This window comes from Hibiscus syriacus, unplaced genomic scaffold (genome assembly GCF_006381635.1).
Source record: "Hibiscus syriacus cultivar Baekdansim isolate YM2019G1 unplaced genomic scaffold, ASM638163v2 tig00111146_pilon, whole genome shotgun sequence".
Classification (NCBI taxonomy): Eukaryota; Viridiplantae; Streptophyta; class Magnoliopsida; order Malvales; family Malvaceae; genus Hibiscus; species Hibiscus syriacus.
Window position 1 is genome coordinate 279,014 of NW_024062997.1, and position 13,035 is coordinate 292,048.

The following is a 13,035-nucleotide window of genomic DNA, read 5'->3' on the forward strand; positions in this document are numbered from 1 at the left end:
ACATCTTCCCAAATCAATAGCGGTTGAATTGTGCCTTTCTTCTACAATCTGTAAATCATAAGAGAATTTCTTGGCTTGACCTTCATGCGCCTTGTAATTCCTTCTCCATTGTTCAACATCATTTTTCAATTTATTAACACCTTTTGCCCACTCCTCTGGGGCATTTCATATACCAGCATTTTTAAAGGCTTAACTGATCATTTGAAAACCATCACGCATGGCTTTCATCTCTCTATTCAGTTTATCATTTTCAATCTTCAAATGACACACTTGAGCTTCGTACTTTGGCAAACATTCTTCCTCTTGGATGTCCCCACTGATACCTTTACCTTTGAACAGTTTTGGCTCTATCCTAACAGGACAATCAGCTACCAAACTAGGTCGACCTTTTATTTCGAACTCCAATATTCCATGATCCAAAAGATGTTGGACTCGATGCTTGAAGACGTTGCAGTTCTCAATAAAATATCCTTAAGCTCCGACATGATATTCACAATGAACATTGACGTTATACCAATTTGGATATGGAGGTTGCCAAAGTTTCACATAATGCGGGGCCACCTCTCGAGCTTCTAAAAGCTTATCATACAACTCTTTATATGATATAGAGATAGAATCAAAATGAGAGCCACCTTTTGACTTGGATTGAATTGGAGTCCTCAGGTTTATTCCCTCTGACGTTGGAAGTAGACACTCAGACACCAACGAGTTCTGATCGCATGGCTTATTCTCATCTTTCTGAACTTCCACTGTTATCACCATTTCCTTGGTGTCTCCAGACAACTTGTTGATACGAATGATGATTGTACGTAATTTTTCAGATCGACTAGAATCAGTTTATTCTAAAGTAGTCCCTTGTGTTTTTGACATCACGAGATTGTTTTCATCGAGCTCTTTATTTTCTTTTGCAGAAGTCTCTTTTCTTTTGGCCAATACAGCTATTCTATCCACCATCTTAGACATTTGCTCTCTTATGTCTCTTATCTCATTTTGCTCTTCCTTGGTCATACGATCTTTGGGTGCATAACTCTCCATTATTCTCGGAGCTTCCACAAGATGCCACCTTAGCTGTGTTATAGTCTACTTGATCATGAAACCCTTTGTCTATAATGAAAACCTTTTACTCTGATGACCACTCACAAATCAACACCTATAAAAAATATTGTGATCATGCAATGCAAGTAGAAGGAAAAGCAACATAAAAACAAGTTAGTACAAATAAGATGACAAAATAAAAAGAATTATTGTGAAAGCAATAATAACAAAATAAATAAATAAATGAGCTAATACAAAACAAGAATGAAAACACAAATGCAAATGCATAGGGTGTTAATTCCAAAAGCGACCACCCTAGAACAACCTTCATCAGACCATAAGTTCTCCTTACATTAGATAGTCAAATTTTATATGCTTCATCCTCTTCGTTTCCTTAATCTAGGCACTTATTACGATCTGATGTTGTCTTTATAGTCATTTTCGGACTAACCAAAATGTTGCACCGCCTATATTAATTTTAATTCACCTATTATGATTGTTGTATCTTCAGACCTCTAACTTCATGGGATTCTCCAAGAGGAAAGCGGCATTGATATCTCGTGAAGGATCCTCTCATTCTTGACTCAACTAGTATCTGACTATTTCGTACCATCTCAATCTTCGTTCATTTAATAGGATTCGTCGATCGACTCTGAGCTCCTCTCTCGTCGCTCAGCTTTGTTTTCAAGTCATCGCTCTTACGGATTCGACTACTTAGTTATGGAACTCTTATCGATATGAAAACCTTATAATTTGGTTGATTACTTGAGAATTAACATCTGATCTGGTTATGATGTGAAAATGCAAATGCAAATAAAAGATAGAGAAAAATAAGATAAAACAAAGGGAATTGTTATTACCACTCAACTAAAAAAGCATAAAAAAAATTTACGAAAAAGAAAAGATCCTACCCACCATGGTATCTACCCTGACATACTTTTATAATAGTCAAATTATCCTTTGTTGGTGCCCCATGGGCCTGCCAGACCCTCGATCCTTACACATTATAGGCTTAAACGGGTCAAGTTTAATTCGAGAGGATGCATTTTTCCATGTCCATGCGAGGAAACTCAATATTTCACTCGTAAACACGAGGCATATGCATCCCATATGTTGCTTACTAAAGCCCAAACAGAGAAAAATATTTTTTCTCACGTAAGCGTAACGTTCACCCCTACCTAACGGGATAGATAACAATTAGAAGACTCTAAATACTCGAACGATTATAGAGAAAGTGTGGGGAAACTCACAATCCTTTGCCTCAATCTAAAAACCAATAGACTAAAACAAAAGTCTAAAATCTGAAACATGTAAATTGCACGTTAGTACAACTAATAAATAAAAGATGTACGATGTGATGCAAACAAAACATGAGGATCAAAATTAAAATATCATTCAAATTTACCATTTTGAACTAGAAAAATGACGTATAATCGATTATGGTTTAACTCTCTAATGTCCCTAGCGGAGTCGCTAAGCTGTCGGAACGGTCTTTAAGCTTTTTAGGGCTATGGTGGGAAGCGATCCAACTTAATTTTGGAAAAGGTTGGGTTTTAAAATAAATAAATAAACAAATAAAATTTGGAGTCGCCATCGACCTTTGGGTTAGGTAGGTCGAATACCTAAATTTATCTTTTAAAATAATTTTAAGAAAAATAATTTAAAAAGATAAAAAGTGATTTGTGTTAAACCACAAACTCTTTTTGAAAAGGGTTCGAGAGTCAATTGCGCGTGAAGAATGATTAGTACCCCACAACGCCCGAAATCGGTACCTAAACGATTATACGTCGTCTGAATGTTGAAATTGGTAAACTTGAATATACATTTTAAATTATGATCCTTCTTGAAGAAATTTCGAAAAGGGAATTATTTCGTATGGACAACTCTAAAAAATATACTCCTTGTCAGTTAAGGCGCGTTTTGATGGATTTCCATACAAAAGGTTGTTACCCTATTTTTTCTAAACAAACATGTATTTAGCACACTAAAAAATATTTATACCCAGAAAAGAATATCATTTAGTACGGGCAATCCTCGAAAGCACACTCCTAGCCAGTTAAGGCATGAATTCATGGGTTCCCCTCACAAAGTAATATTACATCAAAGATGCTTACAATCGGATCTAATGAAATATATTTAACGCTAAGTATGCTAAAATCAAAAATACAATTTTAATTAAAACCAACAATATAGAGTAAAATTTTAACAAACTAATGAACAAAAGGTTAATCATTAATATAATTGATCTAAGGACTAGATTAAAGTCAGTAATAAAATTCAAGGACCTAGTTGAAGAAAATTGAAAATGAATAAAATTAAAGACAAACAACAAATATAAAAGAAGTGAATCGAAATGAATTAAAAACATAAGGCTGAAATTAAAAAAAAACATAAATTAAAAGGCATGAATGTAAATAACAAAACTTAAAGGGAAAAAATGTAAATAAAAGAAATTAAAGTGCAAAAATATAAATGGTAAAAATTAAAGGGTAGAAATGTAATTAGAGTTGGGGGTTAATAAATTAGAGAAATCAACGATTAGAAAATTAGTAGTCAGCGGTTAATAAATTTGTGAAATTAGAAATTAGAAGTTAGAATTTACCTGGGCCATAATAATGTGAATCGTATCCTAGGACGGGTCACCACAAAGTCGTATTAACGTTTAAAATAATAGTAAACAATAAAGCATAAAAATAAAATAATAAAAAATGAGCACATTATAAATAAAAACAATGACCAAAATAAAAGAAAATAAAAAACAGTAGCTAATTCAAAATAAAAAAATAAGTGACCTAAATGCAACAAGGTGACAAAAACAGAACCTAATTCGAAATAGACAAAAAATCAAGAAGTGGTCAAATCAGAACAAAATAAAACAATGAGTCTAAATCAGAAATTAATAAAAATAAGAGAGGCATTAGTGACTTAAATGTAAAAATACGTCGAAGTATTAGGGGCTAAACGTAATTATCCCTTAAACTTTAATATAAAATCAATATTTCCTCTTTTTTTCAGATAGAAACCCTAATTTATAAAAATGGTTCTTTTATCTCAAATCTATCTCCCCTTCACCATGCGGCCGCCTAACAGACCCAACCAACAAACACAAGCCACCGTCTAATGGTGTACTCTCCGCTCCAATTAACGACCCTAGGTTGAGGTAAGCCTAGCCCGAAACCTACTAATCCATATTTTATCCTAACTCCTCTACTTTCTTTATTTTCTCATTCGACCGAGACCTTTGGAAGAACCCTCGCCTTAAAAATCATCGTAAATCGGCGTTGCTCTCACTCCTAACACCACTAGAGACGATCGACCTGCACGAAACCTAATCATAGGTCTCTGAAACGAACAACCATTCTATTCCTAAAACAGGCAAATATCTCGACTCTCGATGCTCCTACTCCCAACTCTGACGAAGGATGGCTCAGGTAAATCTCTCTCTCTCTATCTCTCTGTCTCTCTCCTCGTTTTATTGGTTTCACAGAAAAAAGAAGTCAAAGATAGCTACTGACTTTTTGTTCGAGATAGATCTAAAGAAATACCTTAAATACGAAAAAGGGGTTTTATTGCTTGCTTTACTTCTGTTCCAGAGAAAAACGAAGGGAGAGAATCCCTATTGTATTGCTTTCGAATGGGAGGGTCCTCTTGTTACAAATAATTTCTCCATAGAGAAGACCAAAAAATCGAGTAGAGATACCCCCCTTTACAATGTTTCGAGTGTTTAAAAAAAATGAGGGGAGGCCTCGAGGCCATTACATCGTATGTTTTGCTTAAATGGGGGGAAGCCTCATCTGTTGCAATGGTTGTTCCTTTTTTGAATGAGGGAGGAAGACCCCGATTTTTTTCTCCTCATCGTCTCTCTTTTTGTATTGATTGCAGGTGGTCTTTTAGGCCGATGGGCGGAGATCGCGGTCAGTGCTGGTGGCGTCCTCAGCTTGGAGTGATCGACAGTTCAGTCGTTGAGCGTGTTTGGTGTCGGGCAACCACAAGGGCGTGCAACAGAGGGGAAAAGCAGTGGCAACTTTTCTATTTTTTTTGTCTTTTTTTTGCTTTTGGAATATGTATATATATATATATTAAATAATAATAATAATGGTCTGGGCGAAAATGGTGTCAGCACAGTGGTTTGTTCTAAAAATTTGAATATTTGATTTATTTTTTATATAATTTAGATAAAATATTTGAAAAAAGTTCATATAATTGGATTGTATACAGATGGGATAAATTCTAATTTTGAATTATCTGAAAATCCAAAAAATAGGTTTTAGATTTTATATATACACTTTAGTCCAATAAATGATTGACCAACTCATTAAAGCTCTAAACTAATAAAAATTAGGGTGAACTAAAAATTTAATACTTAAACTATTAATTTTGGTTAGTTTTAGTGCTTAAACTTTTAATTTTTTTAAAAGCATACCGAACGTTTAGTTTTGTTTTATTTTGGTACCTCACCGTTAAAAACTTAACACGTTTAGTATCTAAACCATTAATTTTGGCCCGTTTTAGTATATGAACTTTCAGTTTTTCAAAACTTAACGTTAAATTTTAAATGAGCACTAAAATAAAACAAAACTAAAGTTTTTAACGATGAGATTCTAAAATTTTCAGATATTCAAACTTTTAGATTAAATTAAATCTGATATCCGAATTTACAAATCCTTACCGACTAAGACCTTTGTGATCATGTTTATGGACGAAGTTCAATTATCGCTCCATATCCGGATTATCAATGGCTGCCCTAACAGGAAGGTGCCAATTCTAGCAAGAACATCACTTCAAAGTTTGAATTAAAAAATATTAGGTTAATTTAGTTAATGACGGGTGCATAAATATTTTTCAGGATGAATACACATATTTCAACAACATAAAAATTTTAGATGGGATGAGTACAAAGAAAATTTTAAGATGAGTATCGTTCGTGAAATAAATAATTAATTGAAGAAAATTCAAATTTCAGGGATGATATGATTTTTTTTATAAAAAATATTTCAATAAAATAAATAATTAATCGAAAAATTTTAAATTTTAAAATGAGCACGTGTTCACGTTATCGAGGTGTGTCTCAGCCACCGAATGCTGGTACTTATAGTAGAGTGAGATAACCAAACATGCACTTAGCTCAGTGAGCTTAAAATCCAACCCTTTCTTCATCTTCTTCTTCGTCTTCTTCTCCATAGGACCTATCATCACCATTATTGTCATCTTCTTCAATTTGTGTAAATGAACAGATTTTGACAACGCTTTTTTACCCGGAACCCAAGCCGAAGGTAAAGTTTTCTCCAGCAAAATTGACCAGCAGACGAATGAGAAAATTTTGTCAAAGTCCTCCATTCAGCCCCCACAATCCACAAAGAAAAGAAAAAAAAGCAAATTTGTAATGTTTCTCGACCGTTGGATAGACCTTGAAATTCGAACCAAAAACACTTTCTCAGAATATCAACGGTTCCCAAGAGGAGGGAATATGTCAAGACCAAAAAGGAAAAGGATGTTTAAACAAATGGTTTAATTAATATATGTACAGATCCATAATTAATGATTTTACTTAATTAAACTTGGTTAAATCAAGTTAATTTCAAAAGTTCAGATTTTTTATTTAAAAATATAAAAAGTTATCAAGCTAAGCCAACACAACTGTTCAGATCTAAGCCACGACCGGACATTGATGCTTAATGTTTTTTTTAAGTAGCAAATCTTTGTCTAAAAATGAAAAAATAAAACACACTAAAAAAAATTCCAAATCTAAAAACCTTTCTTTCTCCACTTTCACGCTTCCTAAGCTTCTTCACTTCACTCTCCAACAGCCCCCCTTTTTCCGCTCTGCCCGTCTGCAAGTTCTCTTCCTTTTCTTTTCACATTCTAAAATCCTTGCTTAATTCTAAGGGAAGAAAGAAGAAGAAATGAGGGGTCCTTTGGGGGCAGTAATAGGAAGATATCCATCAAGTGATGGAACTACAGAGCGTGGAGGGATCATTAAGCACAATAGGAAGTGTAGAGATGTTGCTTTTCTTGTCATTTTTATAGCATTTTGGGTTGCTATGATTGTTAACTCTAGCTTTGGGTTTAACCAAGGAAACCCATTAAGGTAAATCTTCTTTTTTTTCTTATTCTTTATTTAATTTCTTTTTATAAGATTTACCCTCTTATCTTCTTGTTGAATATAAAAATGGGTATGTTTTGTTTTGGATTCTAATGTTAAATCACTTTTTTTATGGTATGTTTTGTTTATCCTCGTGTGATTTTCTGAACATAAAACGTAGATACTTGAGAAATTTTCTTTAAAATTGTCTTGTTACTTAATAGGGATCAGTGGGTTGATCTAGTCGTAAAAGAGGACTAAAAATGAGAGTTTTAAGCACTTAACTAAGCCTGTGACACTTTCTCATACTTGTATGGTTCAGTTTTAGTATACATTCATCTGGAATTGATGTTAGAGTCAGTTATGGATCTATTAATTTACATTTTGGAAACACTTTTTCACCTTGGAACCTGTGAAGATTGCTGATGTTTTATGGCGGCATGTCAGGCTTACATATGGTCTGGACTACAAAGGGAATGTATGTGGTGACAGACATGCTCATCCCGGCCTTCGTAAGCTGGAAATCAAGTATTGGTTGAATCCAAATCAGGTTTATCAAAGTGGTGTTAAGGACAGTCAATTCAAGTTGTCTAATGCTCGGAGTATATGCTTATGGGATTGCCCTATTCCGTCTGAAGATTCACTTAATTGGGTCTGTGATTATCCGGAGGGGGATATCCGCCTCTCAATGCGCGACTGGATCAATAGATATTATGATTATTATGAATTTCTTACACCAGAAATGCGAAATACTTCACTTCAACTTCAGGGTCCATGTTACCCTGTTATATTTCCGAGTGTGAATGGTAGTTAAACTGGAACGCTTGTGTTATAGTTTAGTATTTATTTTATACAATCATAGCCTCATAGGTGCAGTTTCTTTTATCATCTCGTGAATTATTTTATGCATGTTTTCAAGTTCATTGGAGCTGCCAATTCATTGCTCGTGCATCAAACACATCCTTGCGACACTGGCAACAGATGGGTGGAGTGAATATCAACGAGGATATCGTAATAGATAAATCAATTCATAGGTCCATCAATTCTCGGTCGTCTGTCTTAAAGGTCTAGCAACTTTCCTGCAATACCTTTCCTTGGTTGTTGGCAAAATAATTGACAATGTGATTCCTTATTTAATACTTATTATGCGGTACAGTTTATTAATCATGTTGTTTTGAAAAGTGCCATTATCAAATTTTCTGAAATACGAATGTCTTATTGCAGCGTTACATGGCTGATATTGGAAAGTCATGGCCGGTGTTGATAGTTTGTGGAGGACTCTTACCGCTATTTCTGTCGGTCATATGGCTGTTAATGATTCGCCATTTTGTTGCAGCTATGCCTTGGATCACTGTTGCTCTCGTCAACATTCTCATAATAACCGTTACAATGTTTTACTACTTAAAAGGTTAGAAGTATGCCTCGTATATACCTCTTACTTTGCTCGATACTGTATATTTGGGATTAATACTAGGAATAATCTAATTGTTGTCTTGTATGTATTTGAATGCAAGGATAACTACTAAATTTATCTTATTCTTCTTGCTTTTTAGTCGGATGGATAGAGAACGATGCCATCTCCCCTATCATTGGTGAGCATGATCCATATATAAATGTTTTCGGAAGGGTGCGTTGTTTATTCTTTTTTCCTGTTGTTCAGAAGCTTTTATCGTAGCAGGTCTTTTGGTTCTATTTACATATTAAATTAAATAAATGTTTGTTTCTTTCAGGAACTAAATCATCTACGCGCTGTTGCCATTCTAATGACATTTGTTATGGTTGTTTCCGTCCTAACGTCAATTGCAATTATCCGCCGCATTATAATGGCAACATCAGTTCTCAAGGCAAGTATGATCTTATGTGTACTGAGAAGTATAAACTTTCATTAAAACTAATACTGTGGGGCACTTTCAACTCGGCTTGAAAAGAAAGGAAAAGGAAAAATAGTGCATTTTTGCATGTGGGAGTGTATAAACGATTCATTGCTTAGCCCGTCTCACGTTTTCGAAATATATATTTGTTATAATGGTGATTTTGGTTTCATATATCAGAAACAGCTGATAATAGTGTGCTCCCGACTCTATGCAGGTTGCTGCAAAAGTCATAGGCGAAGTTCAAGCACTGATAATTTTTCCAGTCATACCGTATGCAGTTCTTGCGATTTTTTATATGTTCTGGATATCGGCTGCCCTTCATCTGTTTAGTTCCGGTCAGGTTGTCAAGAACAACTGTAATGCCAACTGTTGTGCTTATGATCTTGTGGCGAAAAAGGTGAATTGTGATGATTGCTGTGGCTATAGCATCCATTACACTCCTCATATTGCCATTGCCATCTTCTTCCACCTGTTAGGGGGTTATTGGGCTACACAATTTTTTATAGCGTGTTCTTCGACCGTGATTGCGGGTTCTGTTGCTTCTTACTATTGGGCTCGTGGTGAAACGTCGGTAAGCTACTGAGCCACTGTATAGTTTTATTGGTATGCATGCTGTTTTCATGGGGAACAAACAATTATCTTTCTACCATATTCAAAATTCTATGGGCACGATTGTAAACAATTACAATGCAAATCATAAGGGTCTCTCAAACCGAGCAAAACGATACGCTGAAGTTCTTAAAACTGTCGTTGTACAACTTATGTGAGATTGAAATATTAGTTTACATATGTATATTTTCTTGTTCATATTATATTAACAAAATTAGCACGTTACATTACATAAGATTTTTTTTTAATGAATTTATTCCAGTGATTTGTTCTTGGGTTGATTAGTTCTGAGGTTCATTCTTGCAGCCAGAGATCCTATTTCTTCCCGTTTTTGCCTCTATGAAGCGGCTTATACGATACAACCTTGGGTCTGTCTCCCTTGGCTCATTGGTTGTATCCTTTGTGGAATCAATTCGTTTCATTCTTGAGTCCATTCGTCGTAAACCCAAAGTTTCTGGTACATCTGATGGTTGGTTTGGAAGGATGGGAAATCATACTTCACGGAGATGTTTGAGCTGTGTCGAGTGGACCATCAAATCGGTGAATCGTAATGCTTATATAATGGTAATCTTCTCGAGCGCATATTCATATTCGATACTTACTCTCTTGTAACATAGTAGCGATCTCTCTCCTTTTTTTTTTCACGCAATGAAGAATGTAATAAGTCCAACTATCACATGCAACTAGTTGTTTCATTTTTTCATTTTCGCCTATCCCGAACTTCATCTTAACCTAGTGTTCTTGCAGATTGCCGTAACGGGGAAAAGCTTCTTTAAGGCATCTGAAATCGCAACGGAATTGATCATGAATAACATCCTTCGGATAGGGAAGGTGAACGTGATCGGAGATGTTATTCTATTTCTTGGAAAGTTGTGTGTCAGCCTTTCAAGTGCAGTTTTCGGATTCCTAATGCTGGATACCCACAAGTACCGAGCTGCTCATGACAAAATATCCTCCCCATTGCTTCCGGTCCTGGTACGTTATCGACTCATTATAGCAAATCTTTATATAGGTGAGAGGTCGAAATTTATAATTGCCGTGCACCATGAGCAAGCAAACATATCAAGCTCTAATTTTCGATGATGACAATTCACTGTTCACTGAAAACCAATGTTCCTTCGATTCATCGTTTTTCTCGAAGTACTTCTGTCCGACACTCATGTTGAATGCATGTCTGAACACACGGAATACTTGAAAACCCTTGCTTACATTATGTTGCAGATATGTTGGGCTCTCGGTTACGTTGTAGCAACTCTCTTCTTCGCCGTGGTGGAGATGTCGATCGACACCATCATTCTTTCGTTCTGCCAGGATTCAGAGGAGCACCAAGGCACCGCCCAATACGCACCTCCGCTTCTCATCGAAACGCTCGGCGACCAGAATGAGATGCAGAGACTCACTCAATGATCTTACTTTTGCTGTATAACTTCCATAGATTTCATGAATCCTTGATACGATAGTGTTTTTCTCACATTATCATTACCATTTCCATTTCTAGTTTCTTGCTGCCTAAATCTTTTGAAGCCTTTCCTGTATATATAAATGGCCGCCATGGCATGGCCATGAAAATTTCTTGTTAATACTATCTCTAGGTTTGATTTCCAAAGACGCTCGAAAAGGTCCTTACTTCACGTCCTTTTCTTTATTCAAGCCTACTAATGAAAATCATCACGCGCTAAGTAAAACTTGGTGAGACAGTATTATAGTTAAGGTAAAATAAAGCATGAAATGCCAAAAATTATTGACATAAAAAGAAATGTAATTTAAAGAAAAATCACTAAAACTTTTAAACCGAGCTATTCAAGCCGTTTTTCTTTTGAAAACTTGAAAATTATTATCTCATGATTTTATCAGAAATCATGTAAGTCGACATTAAATGTAACGAACAATTCTTATTCTTTTCATTCATACATATCTCAAAACTTTAATTTCATTCCCATATTCTTTTCTTTCATTATAATTGTAATAATTTTCACATTTACTTTCATAGCCCAATGTATATGTAAGAGAATGAAAGGTACGTGAGTCAGACGAGTGTGCGCAATAAGCACTTCAATGCTATTATCGTAATCAGAATATGCACTCCAAGTGCATTCATATCATTTGCACCAACAGTGCTACACATAATGCACACAAATGTATTAGATCATAATCATAACCACTCTACCTCATGGTATGCCAATTTACCTACAACTCTCAATGCAACATACAATGGGCTTTCAGATCATATCTTATTCGTTTCATAATCAATATTTTAAATTAAGAATCATTTTTACTTTATCATCGTCAAAACAGAACGTGGGCAGTTTATACCCTAAATCATCCATAAAATATTTGTATAAACATTATAGAAATATTCCATAAATAATTTAGAAATTATACTTTAAAATAACTATAATGAGGTTGACTTATCACAAGTCTTTTTTGATCAAAACAATGAAATAAATAACTACACTCACATTAATACTTTATATACAAGTCTCGCTAAGCTTTAAGCTTAATTCTTTGCTTTCGATTCGCTTCTATCACAAAATTTATCGTAATTTCATATTCTGGCAGTTTGCACTATCTTCAAAGAAATATTATTTTGTATTAATATACACACTTAAAAATTATTCTGTTTATACCAATGTAAACTAGACTCACATACGAATCTAACAATATAAGGAACTTCTTCTAATTCCATATGTACAATTTATAGCGAAGTTTTAAATATGACTTACAGAAGCTGTTTTGAGCAGAATTTGTTACCTTATTTTCTGTTCTATCATCGATTAAAAATTAATATCTTTTTGTATGCTCCTCGAAATCAGTAGCCACTTGTTTTAAACGGAACTGGACTAATATAAAAATCCAACACATTAGATTCACCCACTAATCATTTATGTAGAATTCACAGTGATTTTCTAAACTTACCGTTCAAGTCATAAGTATATACATATTTCACCAATTTGCATCATTAACTTATGTACTAATTCTATTAGCATACCAAATGAACATATATGATTGAATCACAATTCACATAACATTATGAGTCACTTCGTACCATAATAACTCAGTCACTGTTTTATCACAAGCAAATGTTTATTCGATAACATAAATACAAATTAAATGCACTCACCTGATGTCCTTAGCTTGTAAACCTTCCATAGTAATACACATTTATCGTTAAGCTTCTCCTTAGCTTTTGTATTGCTTGATCTTAATTTCAATCATAATCTAAATGGACACCATTTACAAAACATATTCATTTCAAACCACATGTTAGAATCTTAATAACATAGATACACAATAGATAAATAAATTCCTAAAAATCTTTCGATACTCATTCAATATTAATTTCTCTTTTTTATCCATATTCATCACTAAGGCACACAATATTTTCAAACTTCACATTTTGACCACTAATTATGAATTCTTTTCGAATTCATCTCA

General features: G+C 34.4%; 1 protein-coding gene across 1 annotated transcript; it reads left to right on the forward strand.

The window, feature by feature from the left end:
* Positions 1-6,795: 6,795 nt before the first annotated feature.
* Positions 6,796-11,072, forward strand: LOC120154690 (choline transporter protein 1-like). The gene is made up of 10 exons (XM_039166354.1): positions 6,796-7,123; positions 7,565-7,923; positions 8,037-8,182; positions 8,342-8,525; positions 8,671-8,744; positions 8,848-8,961; positions 9,206-9,562; positions 9,907-10,164; positions 10,348-10,575; positions 10,822-11,072. Exons 1-10 carry the CDS (start codon positions 6,939-6,941, stop codon positions 11,005-11,007), a joined length of 2,091 nt encoding a protein of 696 aa, XP_039022285.1. The 5' UTR covers positions 6,796-6,938; the 3' UTR covers positions 11,008-11,072.
* The last annotated feature ends 1,963 nt before the right edge of the window (positions 11,073-13,035 follow it).